The sequence below is a fragment of the Hippoglossus hippoglossus genome, chromosome 17 (assembly GCF_009819705.1).
Source record: "Hippoglossus hippoglossus isolate fHipHip1 chromosome 17, fHipHip1.pri, whole genome shotgun sequence".
NCBI lineage: Eukaryota > Metazoa > Chordata > Actinopteri > Pleuronectiformes > Pleuronectidae > Hippoglossus > Hippoglossus hippoglossus.
Window position 1 is genome coordinate 7,617,726 of NC_047167.1, and position 19,721 is coordinate 7,637,446.

At 41.4% G+C, this 19,721-nt stretch overlaps 3 protein-coding genes across 4 annotated transcripts in view; 1 reads left to right on the forward strand and 2 right to left on the reverse strand.

Moving 5' to 3' along the window:
- Window positions 1–1,517: 1,517 nt before the first annotated feature.
- Window positions 1,518–6,914, reverse strand: c17h7orf26 (chromosome 17 C7orf26 homolog). The gene is made up of 8 exons (XM_034613576.1): window positions 6,832–6,914; window positions 5,753–5,953; window positions 5,431–5,652; window positions 5,107–5,272; window positions 3,999–4,276; window positions 3,617–3,854; window positions 2,266–2,305; window positions 1,518–1,930 (listed from the first exon to the last, which is right to left on the reverse strand). The coding sequence occupies exons 2-8, from the start codon at window positions 5,945–5,947 to the stop codon at window positions 1,705–1,707; spliced, it is 1,365 nt and encodes a 454-aa protein (XP_034469467.1). The 5' UTR covers window positions 5,948–5,953; window positions 6,832–6,914; the 3' UTR covers window positions 1,518–1,704.
- Window positions 6,915–8,142: 1,228 nt separating this feature from the next.
- Window positions 8,143–16,349, forward strand: rgs11 (regulator of G protein signaling 11). 2 transcript variants are annotated; one of them, XM_034613575.1, is made up of 17 exons: window positions 8,143–8,331; window positions 8,690–8,786; window positions 9,042–9,092; window positions 9,733–9,839; window positions 10,018–10,069; window positions 10,190–10,254; window positions 10,375–10,445; window positions 10,597–10,678; window positions 11,731–11,799; window positions 12,597–12,620; window positions 12,746–12,807; window positions 13,135–13,248; window positions 13,498–13,613; window positions 14,812–14,899; window positions 14,985–15,123; window positions 16,037–16,119; window positions 16,204–16,349. In XM_034613575.1, the coding sequence occupies exons 1-17, from the start codon at window positions 8,269–8,271 to the stop codon at window positions 16,337–16,339; spliced, it is 1,419 nt and encodes a 472-aa protein (XP_034469466.1). In that variant the 5' UTR covers window positions 8,143–8,268; the 3' UTR covers window positions 16,340–16,349. The 2 variants fall into 2 exon arrangements, with proteins under 2 accessions (XP_034469466.1, XP_034469463.1); XM_034613572.1 differs by having other exon boundaries at window positions 10,190–10,248; window positions 10,369–10,445.
- Window positions 16,350–19,219: 2,870 nt separating this feature from the next.
- The window catches only part of pgap6 (post-glycosylphosphatidylinositol attachment to proteins 6), an 8,673-nt gene continuing 8,171 nt past the window's right edge, over window positions 19,220–19,721 (reverse strand). Inside the window, exon 13 of the mRNA XM_034613571.1 lies at window positions 19,220–19,721. This exon is cut by the window's right edge and continues 1,751 nt beyond it. The gene's annotated coding sequence lies outside the window, so the exon portion shown is untranslated.

Here is a 19,721-nt window from a genome sequence, read left to right on the forward strand (position 1 = left end):
TTATATTCGGGATTGGTCACATTGGCCCGGCTATCTATTCGATTTTTAAACTGTTTGTGAGTGTAATCTGGAAAAATATCAATCCGAATTACATTCTTAGAAAAACACAATGTTTGAACAAGGGATCATTTTCAAAATATATTCAATGTGTGGCTTTGAATCAAAGCAATAGAGCTAACAGTGAACAAAGAATGACTTCTTTAAGAATCAGGAATTGTGGATGGATGTTGGACATATAATTGGCCCCACTGTATAAACTGTGGCCCCTTTACGGCCCTGATTAGAAGATCCTAGATAAGCCACGCTTTAACATCGCAAGATAGGCTTTTTTTTTGTATTTTCACCATTTTCTCAGAGAATAATAAGGAAACTGTTTCTTTGAGTGTTTGAAATTTGGATTAGCTTGATAAAAGTTTCAGGCCTGTGGCGAAAGGGTCTACTAGTAAGCAGTTATGCTACTTCTTGTTTTTGAATTGGTTTTGTTTTTCTAACAGAAGATCTGGAGTCTAGCCATCAGACCCTGTATGATTACAGAAGCAACGCTCACACATCTCTTTCTCTCCGATCCCGCCTTCTTCCCTCGAATATTATCTGCCTTGCCCCTTCCCTCAGCCAAACAGTAATGCATAAGATACCCTTATCACTGTCCCACCCATGACTTCTGTAGGGGGGGGGGGGGCCCAGACAGTACAATCTTACAGTGTGAACACTACAATCAGCCTTGAACAGTAGCCTATGCACACTTGTTAGTAACAATGGGATGTGGGTCTGCTCCTTTTGAATGGACGTGAGACTGGATACATTTATAGTAGAATGTGTTATAGCAAATTACAGCTGCACTTAAGGCTTCTTTAGTAAAAACTGATAAGTAATGAATGGTAATAAATGTATTAATAATTAAAATCCTAAAAATAGATAGAGTAAAGAGAAATTAAAAGAGGTGGGATGTAGACACATCAAGCATGCCCATTAGGATCCTAAAAACCAAACTGCCACAACTTATCCTCCTACACCAAAAGCAAAAGGCAGCCGTCACGCTCGCTCGAAGAGACGACTGTGGATGATGCAATTCTCTTCTCTGATGAGGGCAGCTGAGGTCCTGCGGAGGGTTGAACAGCCCTTTTCGTTTTTTTTGCTGTGCTGCAGACAAGCGATACGCTATCTGTCCCAAAACACAGCTCAGCTCTTGAACCCAGGGCTTGGCACCAAAAACTCGGACATCTTTGGTTACGTAACAAAACACGTCAAGTTTGAAACGGATGTGAACAGTCTACCTTTAGATATTTTGACTTGTGGAGCTCAGTATGAGCCTCTGGAGGCGTGTGCATGCACTTATATGACTTGAATTAAAATACAAGAAGAGAAAGTAGATTGTTTTCCACCTACTATTCCAGCAAATACACTTGTCAAGATTGTTTGACAGAGAAAATATATTGAGCATATTTGCACAAATATTTGGTGTAAGCATAATTTAGCTGACCACCAGAAGTGGTTGGATAAAATACAACAACCAAGAGTGCAGTAAAAAAATATTTATTGAACAAACGTTAGCCTCACAGACTTCCTCAGACACAAAATGTGCTTAATAACATCATAAAACATCATTCTCATTCACACGTAAATTTACACGTGTCCACAACAGCAATCATCACCCACAACACACACGTCTTCACATCTGCAAACACGACGGACACCGTTTCCTTTTTAGTGGCTGGGTCGGAAGGGAAAGGGCATCCCCGTAATGAAAGGCTGACCCGGGTACTGAGGGTGAGAGGAAGGGTGGGTGGTGAGGGGTGTGTGCGGGGTGTGTGTGGGGTGTGTGGGGTGCGAGGCGATTGGAGAGTGAGCTGCGTGCGGGCTGAAGGCCAGCGGAGGTGTGTGGATGTTGTTGTAGTACATCACGGGGCCCGACAACACCAACTGGAGCAAACTGGAGACACAGTGACGAGAGGAAGGAGAGGAAGGATATATGTAGTCATTTAAACAAGTTATGTTTATAGAATATAACAAAGTAATTGATAACAATAATAAAATAATACAGAATAGTTCACAAACTGTGTTTATGGAATAAATTATTTACATTCCTTAGAAAATTTGTAAAAACTTGCAGGGATGTTTTAATAAAATTGCTTTTTTTCTCCTCCTTTTCTTCAGATGGAATGTTTACTGGTGCTCACTTCAACACCACTACTGTCAAATTCTAGATAGAAAATATTATGTGGAAATGATGCCCTGAAAGAATTAAAACACAGATTTGGTTCTCACTTGTTGTGGGGGAGGCGGGAACAGATGGCTCTCAGGTCCTCTACGGAGACAACATGACAAGTAATAAGCACTCAAACACCACAGCATGATGGAACAATCCACATGATGAATGTACAATCCCACCAACCAATCAGTTACTTATCTAACCACCGACTAAAATCTGTAACTTTTCATACATTGCCCTGTGCAGGTCTACAGCAGCGAAGGTGAGGTATATAGAAAGTTATGTGAAAGCCTCATAATCATTTTTAAATACTTGAAGATGTACCAGCGAGGAAACTGTGATGCCTCCAGACGTATGCTTAATTTTTTACAAACATGGGGTAAAATGTACAGGTTGTTTTGAATGAACTTGATGAGCTTCAGCCTGATAATGACTTTTGGTTCAAACTAACACCTGGCAGGAGTCCTTCTGACACTGTAACTCTCTTAAAGGAATAATTCACTCATCATCTACTCACCGCTATGCTGATGGAGGGGTGGGTGAAGTGTTTGAGTCCACAAAACACTTCTGGAGTCTCAGGGGTAAACAGTGATTCAGCCAAAGCCAATACCATTGAAGTAAATGGGCTTCCACTTTCAGACATAAAAAAACAACAGAAAAAAAAACACAACATGCCTCCATACTTCTCGTGTGGTGTCATCCAAATGTCTGCAAGCCACGACATTCGTATTCGACTTGAAACGAGGTCATTTACACCGTGTTTTTAGCCTAAATGTCCTCTGATATCCTCCTTGGAGCCACGTTCATGTTCTCACGGACACACTGGCCTGAAGAAGAGGTCACTTTGGCTGCAACAAAGTTTACCCATGAGACTCCAAAAGTGTTTTGTGGACTCAAACACTTCACCCATCCGTCCGTCGGCACAGTGGTGAGTAGATAATGAGTGAATTTTCATTTTTCTGTGAACTATCCCTTTAAGCTGCTTTCAGACATGCAATGAAGTCTGCACAACATCTGAGAGGCTGAATGTGAGAATGCAAATGTGAGAGTCAGTTGCTCCGCACATTTAACCAAACTTTTCCTTAGTAAAATGTAAAAGACAGAAGTGTCGATGATGTTTCTAACACATGATGGACACTAAAAAGAGAAGACATACACGTATAATACGGCAATGAAAATGTCAACTTGGAAAGGCAACACGACTGTGTTGTGTGTTCTAAATGTGTTCTAAACATAACTCTGTGGTTTCTGCAGCGGAAGTTAAATGTCGTGCCCTGTCTCCTGCGTCCTGTACCCAGGTGCCACCCCTTGCCTGAAGTTTCTGCGTTTAAAGCGTTTAAAGTAAACAGCTTTAATCGTCCTCTCCTCTTCTTTAGATTCCCCCCCCCCCCGTATCCACACTCTTACCTCTCGAGCAGAGCAGGGCTCCATTGGCCAGGGCCACCTGCAGGGCCTGTGCCAGCCTTTCCAGGGTCAGCTGGGACAACAAGTGTGTGTCTGCGGATGACGTGTGCGTATGTTTGTCGGCCTGGTCCAACAGTCTGGAAAGGTCAGAGGTCAGCGCAGCCAAGGACTCCAACTGGAGCAGCGCCAGGCGACCGAAAAGCCCCTTCTCATTTAGAATATTTGGCAGGAGCATGAGGACCTAAATGTAGCAGAGGACAATGGGATAACCTTCACTGTTGTGTACTCTAACATGTGGAGTGAGTTTCGAAATAAAAAATGTCCCGGACTTGATTAGTACATGTACATAAATCTGAATTTAAGATCCATGAACACACACACATACCTGTAAAACACTTAGATGAAGAGCAGAGAAAAGAGGCCCCGTCTCTTGCTCACTGTCAGTGCTGCCATTGGTCAGCACCGGCTTCTTGTCTGTCCTGTAGGTCAGCGGCGCTTTAACGCACCAACGCACCAAACCCCCCAAAGGTGTGACATCAAGCGAGCTGATTGGCTGGTTGCCAGAGAGGGGTGTATTCAGGAAAGTGATTAGGACCAGACGAGGGTCATCTTGGATCCACGAAACAATCATCTGGAGGAGTTCTAATGGAGGGGTGAGTTCCTCTACACACACACACACACACAAATAAAAAACACACACAAAAGTTAAATGGACAAAGAGAGATAATATTTAGGGGTAGTATTACTTTTAGCCTTTTAAAGCAACAAAATACAAGAATTGCTCCGCTATACTTGGGGTCCCCCTTCAGGTAGCAGGTGTAATTCATGTTTTTATCAGTGTGGTAAATACAGTCTGGGTTCGAGCCTCTCCATGGTCAGTGGTAAACACATACATTTGTTTGCAAGCTGACGGAAAAGGAACAGGCAACCTCAAAAAACAAAGAACCATGTCGACTGTGAAGGTTACAGGATTATGTACAAATATAATGCATAGTTATATTTGTTATTACACTATATTTGTTCTGCCAGAATTTCATAATGATACTAAAAGTTTTTACACTGCAGAAAAGATGTCTAACTAAGTGTTCTTTGCTGTTGTGTTGGTTACCATCACTCTTTGCTGTTACCGTTGCTTGCCCTCTGTTTCTCTACTTATTACTCTGCCTGTCCAATACTCATTCTGGTCTATTTCTTTCACCCTGCTACTTTTTCGGCATTACACAAATGTTGCAGCATAACACACCAGAGTAACTTAGCGCAATTCCAGGTGTTAGGGAGGTGCTGTGGCAATGACAGAGATGCCATTCTCCCTATTATAAGTTTATTTACCATCTAAATCATATTTAAGGCTTTATTTCTAGGTTCAAAAACTACAATTAAAAAGATGTTGACAATGCATTGGTTCTGCCCTATTTTTCAAAGATCAAATCCCATTTTATGGAGATCCCAGTTTGTAGATATTTTGGTACATTTGTGTCGCGGCACCAAAGTACCTGATGTGAGGTCATAGAGGGTGGTGACGGCGGTGATGAACTGACAGCAGAAGCGTGGGCTGGCACTGTGGATGTTCTGGAGCGTGGGGACTGAGCCTGGCACCATGCTACAGTAGTCGTCTACCAGCACCTGTGCCAGACGTATGCAGTACAAACGGTGGGATCTCTGCAAGACACAAACACAACAACAGGCTTATGTTCAGTGCATCCACATTCAGTACACACACACATTCAAAACAAAATACAAATATAAAGACCAAACGAATCTCACAGTTAATACCCATCTGTTTCAAGTATGTATTTTATGCCTGTTTTAAACCTCACCTGTAGCCAGGTGGCAGCGCATTCCAAGATAGGAATCCTGCCCACAGCGACTGCCATCGAGACCAATTTGCCTAAAAGTGCCATGCGGCTTTCATCAGCCTGGTTGCCTTGGAGACTGAAGAGGGCGGAGAACATAAGCTGACGGACAGTGTCACGACTCTGCTCCTGAAAACAGCTGCACATGATCTCCAAGAGCTGGAGCTCCTGGAGAGCGCTCATTCTCTAAAGGAAACGAGAAAACACGCGCACAATCAATTGTCTGTTTACATTTGCGTGTGTCTGTCTGTTATCTGCACACATGCATGTCAGGCTCATGTCTTACCCTGCCAGGGGTGTTTCTGTCCTTGGGTGCGTGCAGAATGAACTCCTCCACCAGCTCCACGGTTTTGGAGTCAACCTGAGGAGGCTGCCTCCCGGACTGCACCAGGTTACAGATGTAGATGTCCAGGTGGTACAGCAGCTCCTTGGCTGCACTCAGGACATCCCGAGGCAGCAACGACTGACGGATGTCCCCCATTAGCACCTGACACAGACCCACGTGAAAAGTGCCATTTCAATTAGAGAATGTAAAGATGTTTCAGCCTCTGCTATTACATACATCCTGTAATGTAAATATCTAGCTATTACATGACAATGCATTGTTCTCAGCCTATACAACAAAGAAGAAGAGGAAAAAAACAACCATGTGATGGGCTCAGATTTAAGGTAAATTCCAAACTAGAGCTAGGAGACAACTCAATATCAATCTATCATCAACTACTGACATAATTTTCATCAACAGCAATATTACAGAGATTCATTATATCAATATAAAGCATAGACATTGTGCAAACACAGTGAGGAGGTATAACGTTTATTTCAGATTTGTAAAATGTTTTGTTAATTTCCATTATAAGCTCATAAAGAAGAGTTTAACACCACAAACTTCACCCAGGAGCAGAAATCTGTCTCTAACTTAACAGAAATAACATTATGACTGCTATCTTGATGATTATCAGTATCAACTGATGTGTAAAATTGTATCTTTATATCATTTTTGGCCACATCGTTCAGTCCTATTACAAACTCATGTTTCACAAACTGATATTTATATATATCAAGTCAGAGCACGTTCACTTCGTTAGCAGCATATCACTGACACGGGTTATTCAAAGTGCTCTACAGGCAAAAGAATATATAAATATATGTATTGATAGTGATTCCAGCTGTAAGTTCACTGCTGTAACGTCACGTTGTTCAAGCGGAACACAAGCTTCACATTGGGTCTGTCCCTCCCCGCTACAGCTAATGTTAGCAAGGTTAGCTAAAAACATACTTCTCTATTCCACAACGACCCTCGCGTCTCTATACCACCACAGAAGGCGTCTCTGAATTAAAACGTGCACTTAAACTAGCCCTTACCTTACGATGTTTAATTTTACTTAATGAATTTGCCGACGATCGGGCTGGTGAATGATCCCAGAACGACAACGGAATCACTTCCTGTGTCTACGGAACCCTGCATGGGACAAAAGTAATGCGGTCGATTTCCACCGCCCAGAGGCTGCATGTGCTGCGTGAACAATGTCAACAAAGACTGTGGAGTCCGTAATTATCTTTTCACCATTTTCAAATAACACAATGCAAGCAAAATGTACTTATTTATACACTTATTCTGCTTCTCATACAGACTTGTTTTGTTTTAGATATATATATATATTCAGTTCAATTCATTGTTATTATTAGAATTATTATTATTGCTATTATTTTATATAATAAAATATATACATATTATATAGGCTATATATTTTTTCTTATTCTTCATAGATATTAGCTGTTTTTTATATTATAATATATTACATTATATTAACATATAGGTACATGATATGATATTATAATAACATATATGCAAATTATATGATATGATATGATATGATATGATATGATGTGATGTGATGTGATGTGATGTGATGTGATGTGATGTGATGTGATGTGATGTGATGTGATGTGATGTGATATGATATGATATGATATTATATTATATTATATTATATTATATACTGCTGATAGGAGTACTGTGTGGTAATGTGGTGGTGGCTGATCGTGGACTATAATTACAACAAAACTGCTTCAACGTGCCTACTCACACTATTCTATTCTATTCTATCATTACTGACAATAACTCCTCCATTTCAATTGTCATTGCTGCTCCATCCATCTCTATCAGACACTGGCTTATGTATAAACACTTTAAACACATTGATACACCTTTCCATCATGGTAAAAACTGTTTTCTAATCAATTTTGTAAATACTGTGATTTCGTCGCTGTGTTCAGTTACACACGACATCTGTCCGTCCCGGGAGAGGGATCCCTCACATGTGTCTCTCCCTGAGGTTTCTGTGTTTTTCCCCCTGTTATTAGGGTTTTTTGGTAGTTTTTCCTTTCTCTTGTTGAGGGTTAAGAACAGAGGATGTCGCACCTTGTTAAACGCTATGAGACAAATTGTGATTTATATGGGCAATAGAAATAAAAGAAGATTGACTGATAACAAACGAGACTTTTAATCGTCATATATTCCATGGTGCATTATGGATTTAATTGACCTTTTCAGTGACAGACTTGTAGACGAGCTGCTGTTTTCGCCTCTGCGCAGAAACTATATATCATATTGGAAGTGACTTCCACACTGTAATCCTCTCTAATCTACGCGGGGGCGCGCCCGCAGGCACCCGACCGCCTGCTGATGGAAGGAAAAAAAAAAAAGGAAGCGGCGGTGCACTCTCTGCTGCGCGCTCCCGGCAGCACTTCGGTCCTGCACTTCACCGTCCCGTCGACTGATCCCGAGCATCCTGCAAGATGACCATCAACACCCTGGCCAAGGGAGGCTGGCACCGGGATCAGATGGCCTGCTTTCGAAAGGTGAGGTCCACACCCGCACAGAGTGTTTATATAGGATGATATTAATTAAGGTATTTGTAAATCCTTCAAACGTACAAGTTATTAAATGTCTTCCTGTAAGAAAACAAATTGTGAAAGGTACATTACATCATGTGCATTGTTTATTAGAATTTCTGAGTGTTTAATGTGTGTTTATATTTATGCATCTCTCCATCTTTGACTGTGTGTGTGTGTGTGTGTGTGTGTGTGTGTGTGTGTGTGTGTGTGTGTGTGTGTGTGTGTGTGTGTATGTATGTGTGTGTGTGTGTGTGCGTGTATGTGTGTGCGTGTATGTGCGTGTGTGCGCGTGTGCGTTTGCATGTGTGTGTCCTCTTGACAGATGGAGAAAGTGATTGTGGCCATGCAGGACCCTGACATGGGCATGAAGATGAGAAACCAGAGGCTCCTGATCACTGTCATTCCACATGCCATGACAGGTGAGTTTGTGTGCGTGTGCGTGTGCGTGTGCGTGTGCGTGTGCGTGTGTATATCTATATTCATGGTTGTACCCCTTACTGTCAGTGTGCATTGGAATCTGTGTGTGCATGTGTGGACAGGCACATTGCAGCCGGTGTTTGTCCCAGTGGTCATGCATAATGCAGCAGTGGGTTTTGGAGAATAGTGCGAGCTTTGCAGAGTAAAGGGAGAACGTTTGCCCTCTTTTCTTGACTCCTTTCTCTCTTTGTCTGCAGGCCGTGATGTAATTGATTGGTTGATCCATAAATACAACATCTGTGAGGAGGGTAAGTAGCTTCACTGATAACTACACTGTGTATGTGACAAAGGATGTTGAAGGGCCTGCTAGTGATTCTCCAGGTTCAGTGTGACGTGCTTGTTGTGTGTCTCTGCCAATGCGTTGCCGGGATATGGTGTTTTCTCTCTCGAGCTGACGTGGTGGTTATGTGTGGCGGTTTCCAGTAAACAGGAGCAGGGTGAACCCCCAGAGGAATCCGAGTTTGATTAACTCACTTGATGGTCTGGGTTTGATTAAGGTCCCCGTGGAGGTTTCCACCTCAGGAGGAAGGCGGAGGAGAGAGAAGAGCCAGTCAGCAAAAAAGAGTGATGATGAAAATGCTTCGCACAGCTTTTTTCAGTAGCTGCCAGTCAAAAAAGTAGGTCTCTCTAACAGATGAGTGGAGATGGAAGATTGATGGAGCATTTCATCATTGGAACAAATCCCTGATTTCAGAGAGAGTGCTGGCAGCTCGAGTGTGTTACAAAACGTGAACAAATCAGACCTTATTATACAAATGAATGCCTAAGAATATACATGAAAAAGAGGAATGACTACTTCAAAAGTTTTGACGATTGGTCCATCACCTCAAGAATCAGCCCATTGATTAGTTTGGCTACTGCTTCTTCTTCTTCTGTGGTGTTTCACAGAGTCTTTGCACCTTGGAGGTTTGCTGGTGAGATACGGGTACATTTACCCTCTCAAGGAGCCAAGATCCCTTGTGTTACGTGCCGATGAGTCGCCGTACCGTTTCCAGGTCAGACGATGATCCCTATTTGCTTTCCGCCAAGCTAAATGGTCACCTTGTCTCTATCTGTCACCCTCTCTCTCCATTAGCCCACTTCCTAATCCCTCACCCATCTGCCACTTTTCCCATCACCCGCTTAAACATCAATGTCCGTCAGTAATTTTAAAATGTCCCTTGTTTTTCTCAGACTCCTTACTTCTGGACTAGCACCCGATGGCCTGCCACAGAACTCGACTATGGTAAGACAAACGCAAACTGAAGGAGACTTTCCTGCTACAGTACGGAAGCAAAAATAGTGATGTCGCTCTTTCACCTGTGTTTTCCTCTCTCTCCTTGCTCCCTTTGTTTTACCCCATCAGCAATCTATTTGGCGAAAAAGAACATAAGGAAACAAGGAGAGCTGATGGAATATGAAAAGGTGAGAAAAGTGTGCGTGCGTGTGACTGTCTGTGTGAAGAAAACAGTATGTGTATGATGAATTATGCAGCAGTCAGTGTGCTGTAATGGGCCCATGTCATCTTTCCTTTTCTTATTTTAGATGAGGTACAGTGTGCTGCACAAGAGGATCAACCACACCTGGGACTTTGTGGTGATGCAAGCAAGAGAGCAACTCAGGTACATTTGGACAGGCCAGAGATACACACACACACACACACACACACACACACACACACACACACACACACACACACACACACACACACACACACACACACACACACGTTCACACTCACACACACAAACTTACAGTGTGATTCATCTTTAGAGCATCCAAGCAGAGGCGGAAGGCCGACCGCATTGTTCTAGAATGTCAGGAGCAGTCTTACTGGCTCATCAACAGACCCCCGGTGAGTTCATGTTACTCTAAATTACTCTACTGTGCTCTATCTTATTCTACTCTATCCAACACTACTCTACACTGCTCTACGCAACGGTACTGGACTGTACCTGAATTGAGAGGACCAGCCCCTCTACACTACACTACTCTACTGTTCTCAAAGCTTCTCTACTCTACTCTACGTTACCCAACGCTACTCTCCTCTACTTTACCCATGCAGTGCTCTTCTACTCTACTCTACTCTACCCAATGCTTCTCTACTCCAACATTACTTTACTTTACTAACCTATCTTATATCCCATTGTGATATACTGTTTACTATTCTGAAATATACCACTATACTGTACTACACTCCACTCCACTCCACTCCACTACACCACAACACACCACACCATACTATACTATACTATAGCATACTATACTAGACAGAGTATATAAAACAGTCAGAAGTCCAACTAATGTTCACCCACAGTCCCTTCTGCCTTCTGCATGAAATATTTAACCCATCTGGTAAAAGCTTGAGCTGACAACAGGAGAGAGATAGAGAGAGAGAGAGAGAGAGAGAGAGAGAGAGAGAGAGAGAGAGAGAGAGAGAGAGAGAGAGAGAGAGAGAGAGAGAGGGGTAAAAACATAATTTTCTGTCCCTCTGATTCTTACATGGAGACAGACAGACAGAAGGCTGGGGGTGGCAGAGGCAGGAGGCAAGGGGAAAGGGATGATGGGAAGTGTAGTGGTACTGTGGGAGTAAGGAGAGGGTGAAGCAGAGGACAAGGGTTTGGAGGAGGAGGGACTCCATCTTGTCTTGCCCCTATGAATTAGGTACGAACGCACGGAGAAAAAGAAAGAAAAACCTGGATATGAAAGTCAGAGCTAGTGGAGTGGAAAGCATGAGGAAGGATAAGTGCTCACTCACACGCATCACATCTTATCAGACACACACACACACACACACACACACACACACACACACACACACATGCACACGCACACACACACACACACACAGTGACAAACACACTATACTTATTAGTATGCGTATTTATGTATATTATTTTTTTCCAGCCCGGGACACATAATATATTGGACATGGGTCTAGAGAGACCGAATGACTTCAGCACACGAGTTATGCTGGTGAGTGACACCATCACATATCTTAACGTCCTGTTTATGTTCCCCTCCGAAACAATAAGTTTGATAACATCTCTACTATCTATCTCTTTTCTTCTTGTTGCACTGCTTTCCCTCGTTCTTCCTACTTCAAAGTAAGTAACCAAGTGAGGTACACTATGCTATAGAGTAGACAATTACAATATATTACCATCTTCTTATAATTGTGGACTTTAATAGTTTCAGGCCCTGACATGACATGGTAGCAAATTCATTGTTCCACATTGGAATTGGCATTCCACTGTGATGAGGATTATATATCTATATATCTATATATCTATATATATATATTACATTCAGTATTTAATCTCAAAGGTAGCCTACTTTCCTAATTTTTCAGAATCACTATCTATAACAATGATCAACCTGATGGCTCCCCAGAACTGGCCGGCTGCAGTGTAGGGCATAAACCGAACCTCCTCCGTGACAGCAACACACCAAATACATTTTTCTCAAAGATGACAACATGATTCCATTTCCCCCGATCACTACTGCACAGGCTGTGGCTCCAAATGCGCAAGAATGTGTCGTTCATATCCACAATATTTTGGCTTTATTTACTGGATAGCTGGAGGAAGTGGACATCCGCCGTCCATCTTTATATACAGTCTATTATCAGAATATATCCGTGTTTAATATTTAACACCACATCTTGTATAGGTGAAAAAATATAGACACAGTTCATATGATTTCATAGTATACATGTGTAAAGATGGCAGTGTGTGACCTAATCCGATGACACTTTCCATTTACAGAACTAGAACAGTGACTACTACAAAAGAGAGGTAAACACCATATATAATTCATATATTATTACTTTAAGTACATTGAGTGTATATTGTAGCTGTGTGTGTGTGTGTGTGTGTGTGTGTGTGTGTGTGTGTGTGTGTGTGTGTGTGTGTGTTTACAGATCGAATCCTGTAGAAGGGCCCTCGGAAGAAACCGTATAAAGTCATCCATCTGCCTAGAGGGGTTGGTGTCACTTTGATGAACGCACATATGCAGACACACATTCACATGTGCACACACACATGAGGACTAATGGATGTGATGCTGCCTGAACCCAAATTTACTTCTCCGCCACAGACTCAAACACACACAAACACACTCACGTACATAGGGCTTAGTGCCCCCGCTGTAAGAGCCACTAATGGATTCTTCCTGAGGCAAGTTGGAATTAGTGGCCATTAAGTTCTATGATCTGCAACACTAATACAATAATACTGTGTGTGTGTGTGTGTGTGTGTGTGTGTGTGTGTGTGTGTGTGTGTGTGTGTGTGTGTGTGTGTTTATGAGCAGTTTTGTGAAATACAGCGAGCAGTACCAGACCCACGATCCCATCATGCAAGGATGCCTTCCCAGTAACCCCTGGATTTCTGATGACAGTGCACACTGGTCGATAAACGCAGGAATGTGAGAGAACACACACACATTATAATACACAATTTATAATAAATCCTAACTACAGTCCATGATGGTACAGTAGTCCACATTCTCAAAAATCAATCTATCTTTCTCTGGTTTCAACGTTTTAGCCTCCCTTACCAAACCCAATCATATTTAAGTTCAAAATAAAGCAGTAGTATTTTGAATGCTCTTCTGCTGAATGCTCTAGTTTTCTCTTAATGTTTGCACTGTTTGTGTGTTTTATTCTGTGAGCAGGGTGCCTACCCCGACACGTCTCCGAGTGGAGCGCTGGAGCTTCAGCTTCATGGAGCTTCTGAATGATGCCATGGGGCGGCGGGAGTTTATGACCTATCTGGAGAAAGAGTTCAGTGGTGAGCAAGAGTGACTTAAAATACTCGGAATAGTTCACAAATGCAAAGACATCATATCCTAATTGGATATGATGGCAGACCAGGAATAGTCGTGTAACCATCGTTGTTAACATGAAAACTCGAACAGCACTCAGAAGGTCATATCCCTACAATAAGGCCCAACAGTCTTATATTTGGATCTCTTAAATATCAGTCCCCTAAACATTTCAATTTTATTTTCATCGAGAGCCATGAATTATTCTCTGAGTGATAGACGAACATGGAAAATACACAATTGAGATTTTAAAGACAATGAAAACAAATTCCTGGGTCTGCATCCTTAACCGGATCCGGATCCGGATGGGTTCTTCCCTGACACCACACCCTTCCACCAAGTTCCAAGGAATCCCAACAACCGATGAACGAAATCATGACAAAATCATGACCTCCCTGGTGGAGGTGATAATAATAGTGATACTTATAGATGTTAATAATCAAAGCAGCACTAGTTAATAGTAGTAGTAACAACAACAATAATGCTGATAATAAATAATAATACAATTGAGCTTCATTCCCCCATGACCCTCAGAGGATAAGCAGTGCATATAATGGATGGATGGATGGATAATAATGCATCAATTACTTGAGTGTGCCCATATCCTGGATTATGATTATTGACACAGAATATCCAATATTTCTTCTACCATGTTTATTTGATTAAAAACAAACATTTGTTTAAGCCTGAATCACAATAATGTGGCAGTGGAGTTCTGCAAACAGAATCATTTTCTACACAGAAGCTCATTACAGTAGCAATGCATTTACCGTTAATTGATTCTCACTCTTATCAGCGTCTAGAATTTCATCATCTTCCGTAATGATATTTTCCAGTCCCAGCGGTGAGAGATGGGAGGGTAGAGGAAGTGGAAAAGAAAATTAATTTCATGACTACTGGGAGGATGACAAGAATACATAGGAGGGGTAGAGAGAGGAAAGGACTTAAGAGCGAGAGAGGAAGGTAAAGGACAGAAGACGAGAAAGGGATTCCCCCCCCCCCCATTCTGCACTATATGATATACTGCCAGGGGCCAAGGTTTTCCACAGATGCCACTCATGCTATAGAAATTCTCTGGTCGTGTTTCACCTCATCCTGCATCACTGTGGTTTTGTCGACCTCCGCCCGTCCCCGGCTGCTCACTGTCTGTGTCTCTGCTCTCAGCGGAGAACCTGTGTTTCTGGCAGGCCTGCGAGGACATCAGACACGGAGAGAGCTCCAGGATCATAGAGAAAGTGGAGGAGGTGTACAGGTAAGAGTGCAAGCAGACCAACGTGCAGGAACACACTCTCACGTTCACTGTCAGGTGACGGCCTCTCTGTGTGTGTGTGATTCAGAAACTTCCTGGCTCCCGGAGCGGCCCGCTGGGTCAACATCGACAGTAAGACCATGGATAAAACTCTGCAGGGGATCAAACACCCACATCGTTTTGTTATGGATGACGCACAGATGCACATCTACTTCCTCATGAAAAAGGTCTGACCTCTGACTCTACACGATACTTACCTTATGCTACGGCCTTTTCAGTGACATGGTTTAAAGGACTTCACTATTAATCAACTTGTTGTGAGCTGCATGACCATGAACCATATTCTAACGTTGACAAATAAGCTTTTCAGGTTTTAAGTGATTCCTCCCAATATTTGTACTTCGAGCTTTTTACCCAGAGGAAGTTGTTATACACAAGTGAGAGTCACTACAATGTTACACTTGCTCAACCTATTGCTATCAGTAATTTTTAAGCGAAAAATAACTAATTTAAACCAAATTTATCCGATGAATAAACCTTTGAACATACATCAGTATAATAAGAACTAGACACCTAAAATGTCAGAAACAATATTTGAGAAAAATCAATTTGACGTGTTCTATGATTTTTTTTAATTTGGTCTCTGCCCCATCCACTAACATGGAAGAGGCAGGATGTATGAACTATACTGCAGAACAGACACTAGGGGGCAATCTAGGTGCTTTGGCTTCACTTTTGGGGAGCTCTTATTGTCATCCATGTTTATATAGAGTCTATGGTACAAACAGTGGTATGTGACCTTGAAGAGATCAGGTTTAAATAGGCAAATTCAAGCTGAAAGATATAATGTATATTGTTTACTGCAAATTCAACCCTAGAAGACATACATTATATTTACACTGTTCTCATATCCTTAACTGAAGTCACTGGAAGACAGGGCAGGGATGTAAGAACAGTTGTCATGTGATCAAATGTGTTTTAACATTGCAGCATTATGTGTTGTAGACAGCTGCAGTTGTCTGTAGCAGCAGTGTTTGGCAGAGCGGTGAATGCATTATGTCAGTGAATGTCTTCACAAATAGTACAATCTGTGTGTGTGTGTGTGTGTGTGTGTGTGTGTGTGTGTGTGCGTGTGTTTAGGACTCCTTCCCGAGATATCTCAAGTCTGACCTATACAAGAACATACTGGCCAAAGCTATTGTCCCCCAGGAGACCAAGAAGAGGTGACATCACCGTTACATTATTCTCCTTTCGCTTTAAAACTTTAAAAATGTATTCTCCAACATCACAATTTCTGTTCTTCTCAGCGTGTTCCCCTTCATGAGACGCCAGCGCCACTCTAGCCCGTCCCCTGCTCAGGCTGTCACCCAGACGTCAGAGACAGACGGGGCCAAGGGGGCCGGGCAAGCAGGTACCAACTCTACAGCCAGCTCCAATGTCTGATACCAGGCCCCCCCAAAAAAAAGGTGTCAGACTCAATCACCTTCCGTCTCCATTGTCTCTGTTGGTCACCATAGTAACCATCCAAGAAGTCCTCTTAGCTTAATGTTTCATCTCAAACTGAGATAAAGCGTTATTATTTTTTCTTTCAGAACTGCAACATTGTCAGTGTTAGGATCACAGCATACAACAGAGCACAGGCGTATCATACCATAGCAGCTTCACATCTTATTCACGAGCAGTGGACAGCAGGGAAAAGAGCTTTTAGTGCCACTGTTCAACTCTGTACTGCCGCATATTCACCCTGCACCTTCATCACACCTCTACAGAGGAGGAATAGGGTCGGACAGAAGAAATAACATGAGAAGAGCAGGATTTTCTTTCCTTTTGCATTTCGAAAAATAAAGTCAAACTCAATCAGAGGATGATTCTTTTGTATTTCTTAGATAAAGTCGGAATGTCAAGAATAAAATTGGAATGTCAAAAATAAAATCGAAATGTCGAGACTAAAGTTAAATGTTTAAAATTAGGTTGAACTGAATTAGAGGAAGATATCTTTTTGCTTTTGAGGATAAAGTCGGCGAATAAAGTTGAAATCAGAAATTAGAGGGCAATTTTTCTTTTGTTTTTTGAGAGTAAAGCTGAAACACTGCCAAAGTCAAACGAAATCGGGGGATTGTATTTTGTTAAAAGAGTTGAAATGCTAAAAATAAAGCTGAAATGAGAATAAAGTTGAAATGTTTAAAATTAAGTTGAACTTAATCAGTGGAAGAATTTTTTTTTTCCTTTTGAGAATAAAATCAAAATCTTGCGAATAAAGCTGAAATCAGAAATTAGAGGATGGGTTTTCTTTTGTTTTTTGAGAGTAAAATTGAAACACTGCCAAAGTCAAACTAAATCAGAGAGAGACGATTTTGTATTGTTCTTTGTGAAAAAAAAGTCAGAATGCTAAGACTCAAGCTGAAGTGTTGAGATAAAGTTGAAATGTCAAGACTTCATCTTTCCAAGCTTGTGTGGTTTTCACCTTCTGAACAGATGCAGTTTTAAATTTTTTACTTCACAAATTCATCTCCACAAGGTGTTTTGTGCAGGGAGTCACATGTGCTACCATAAGTAGTTTGATCTTGAAATTTCACATATATTCTTGATATTGCTACTTTATTCTAAAATGCAAAATTTTACAAGTTGATTGTTCAACTTATTACTTGAAAAAAAAAAAAAAAACACTTCCTTTTCTCATGCCTGGCTCTAACACTCTTCTGTACATCTCAGTCCAGAAAGTCTGCCTGTTGTTATTGAGATTAACTCCTGATACAAAGCTCTCCCTCAGTAGCTTTTCTCCCTCAGTAGCTTTTCGAAACTGTAGAATCTTCTGTCTCTCACAAGCAGTTCCAGGTGGGGTTGTGGTTATATAAAATAGTGATTTATTATATGTATTTAGTCAGAAACTGGCCTCAGCATGTCTGTGATTATCGTACTTTCGACTTGTTTTCTTCATTTCATGCTGGAGCTTCACGTTGTGATTGTTGTTGCTGTTCATTTTGCTCGAGCATGTTTTCATCCCAATAAAATGTCAAGACAGTGTTCAGTGTTCTGTTGTGTTCTTAAGTTAACTGTGTGTGTGTGTGTGTGGATCAGGCTTTTTACTCTTACTTAAACACTGTTCTGTCTATTTGCAGGTTTTCACTGTAAATTTCAAATCCTTATTTGTGTTCGGATGTATTGACTGGAGCAGTAAGTGCTGCAGGATTTAGGCAAATGCAGTTATTTACATTTGGTTACAGTCAGTTTACTACAGTGCCTTCTGCCTGCACATGCATTTTTTCCTTTTCTCTCCAGTGTCTGAACTGCAGACTGTATACAAACATATATATCACCTGAATTTACAAACTCTTAACTGTAACTGTTCACTTCCCTCCCATCTTCCCAAGTATGCTGCCGTTTCTTCTTCTGGATTGGCTCCCTCTACTGGCTGCATGTGTTCAAACTGAGTTTTACTCAGACTATTTGAAGAGACTAACTGAAGAGTTGAAAATATCCAATATTTCGAAAGAAAAAGGGTTAAAAAGATATTGAATCATCATGAAACCCCTCAGATTTATCTTGGGATGCTCCTACCCCCAGAATGGAAACCATGGATGTAAATAGAGAATGTAAATCCAAGATCCACAGAAACACTCATCTCTTATGCAGGACTTAAGACTTAGGTGACATCTCAGGTTGAAGCAACACCAGTTTTACACCAGGACACAGCTCAGCCTGTGTAAACTGTCGGCTGGTCTTCCGTTGCACTATAGATTTTGGATTGCTATATAAATATGTTTGACTGACAACCTTCATTACAAGCAAGGGGGGAGTATTCAAGATGCAGAAAAAAATGAGTTGCGTCATGGGTAGTGTAGGACCCAGTGTTTCTGAAGCTTGACTCGTACTCTGGACTTCAAATCAGCCTATCTCTGCCTCCACTGCTTTGACTGTTCCTTTTTCAACTTGTCTCGAGTGCAACAGTAAACTGCTGGTGGACCATTACAGACAGAAATAAGATTATAAATACTTTACACACCTTTTAGTTGACCCACATCAGCCACATAAAAACACTTTACGAGGATGTGGTCTTCAGTGCCGATCTGTGTCAGCTCTGTAAAACCATCAAATTTACTAATGGAAGTAAGATGTAAGGTAACACACACACACACACACACACACACAAACACACACACAGAAATGTGTATTTCAACACAGGCACTTTCAACATTTCTGAGGATTATGATAATCTGCTTCCCTCTATTCCCCCAATCCTCTCTTAGTGCAAGAGAGTGTCAGTCTGAGGATTAAAAAAGAAAGTCCACTTAACAAAAAGCAATGTAAGAACATTTCTCTTCATACAAAATATTTATTTTTGATAGGCAAGTGTTTGAACAGATTGGAAAGTAGGAAATTAAAACCATGTTTTACATCAAACATTAAATGTCTTCAATCCTTAAATGCAATGAGAGCGGTAGTTTGTTGTCGTGGTTTGTTGATCATAACAGCATACTTGAATGTGACAAAAAATAAATTATTCACACACACACACACACACACACGAGAAAAACAAAGAAAGGAAGGCAATGCAGGTTGCAAAAAAAAAAATCAAACAGTGCAAATAGACAGAACACAAACGGTGCCTTAGGAAAATAAAGTACGCAGAAGACAAAACAGATTCACACAGTACATACAGGAGGCACTGGACACAGCAATCTCAATATACATTCATTAGGTGCCCATTCATACACATACTGTATGGGCTATGACCATTACGTAGGGGAATCAGCTTTATAAATCATAAAAGTGCTTCAGAATGGCTGCTGGTACAATGAGGTGAGGTTTTAAAGAGGGAGGATAA

Coding starts and splice junctions, on each gene's coding strand:
- c17h7orf26 (XM_034613576.1), bottom strand. CDS start 5,947: ATGGGGGACATCCGTCAGTCGTTGCTGCCTCGGGATGTCCTGAGTGCA. Junction 5,653..5,752: donor ACAGAAACACCCCTGGCAGG/GTAAGACATGAG, acceptor CGTTTCCTTTAG/AGAATGAGCGCTCTCCAGGA. Junction 4,277..5,106: donor CCTCTATGACCTCACATCAG/GTACTTTGGTGC, acceptor GTGTGTGTGTAG/AGGAACTCACCCCTCCATTA.
- rgs11 (XM_034613575.1), top strand. CDS start 8,269: ATGACCATCAACACCCTGGCCAAGGGAGGCTGGCACCGGGATCAGATG. Junction 9,093..9,732: donor ATACAACATCTGTGAGGAGG/GTAAGTAGCTTC, acceptor GGTGTTTCACAG/AGTCTTTGCACCTTGGAGGT. Junction 11,800..12,596: donor TCAGCACACGAGTTATGCTG/GTGAGTGACACC, acceptor TTACAGAACTAG/AACAGTGACTACTACAAAAG.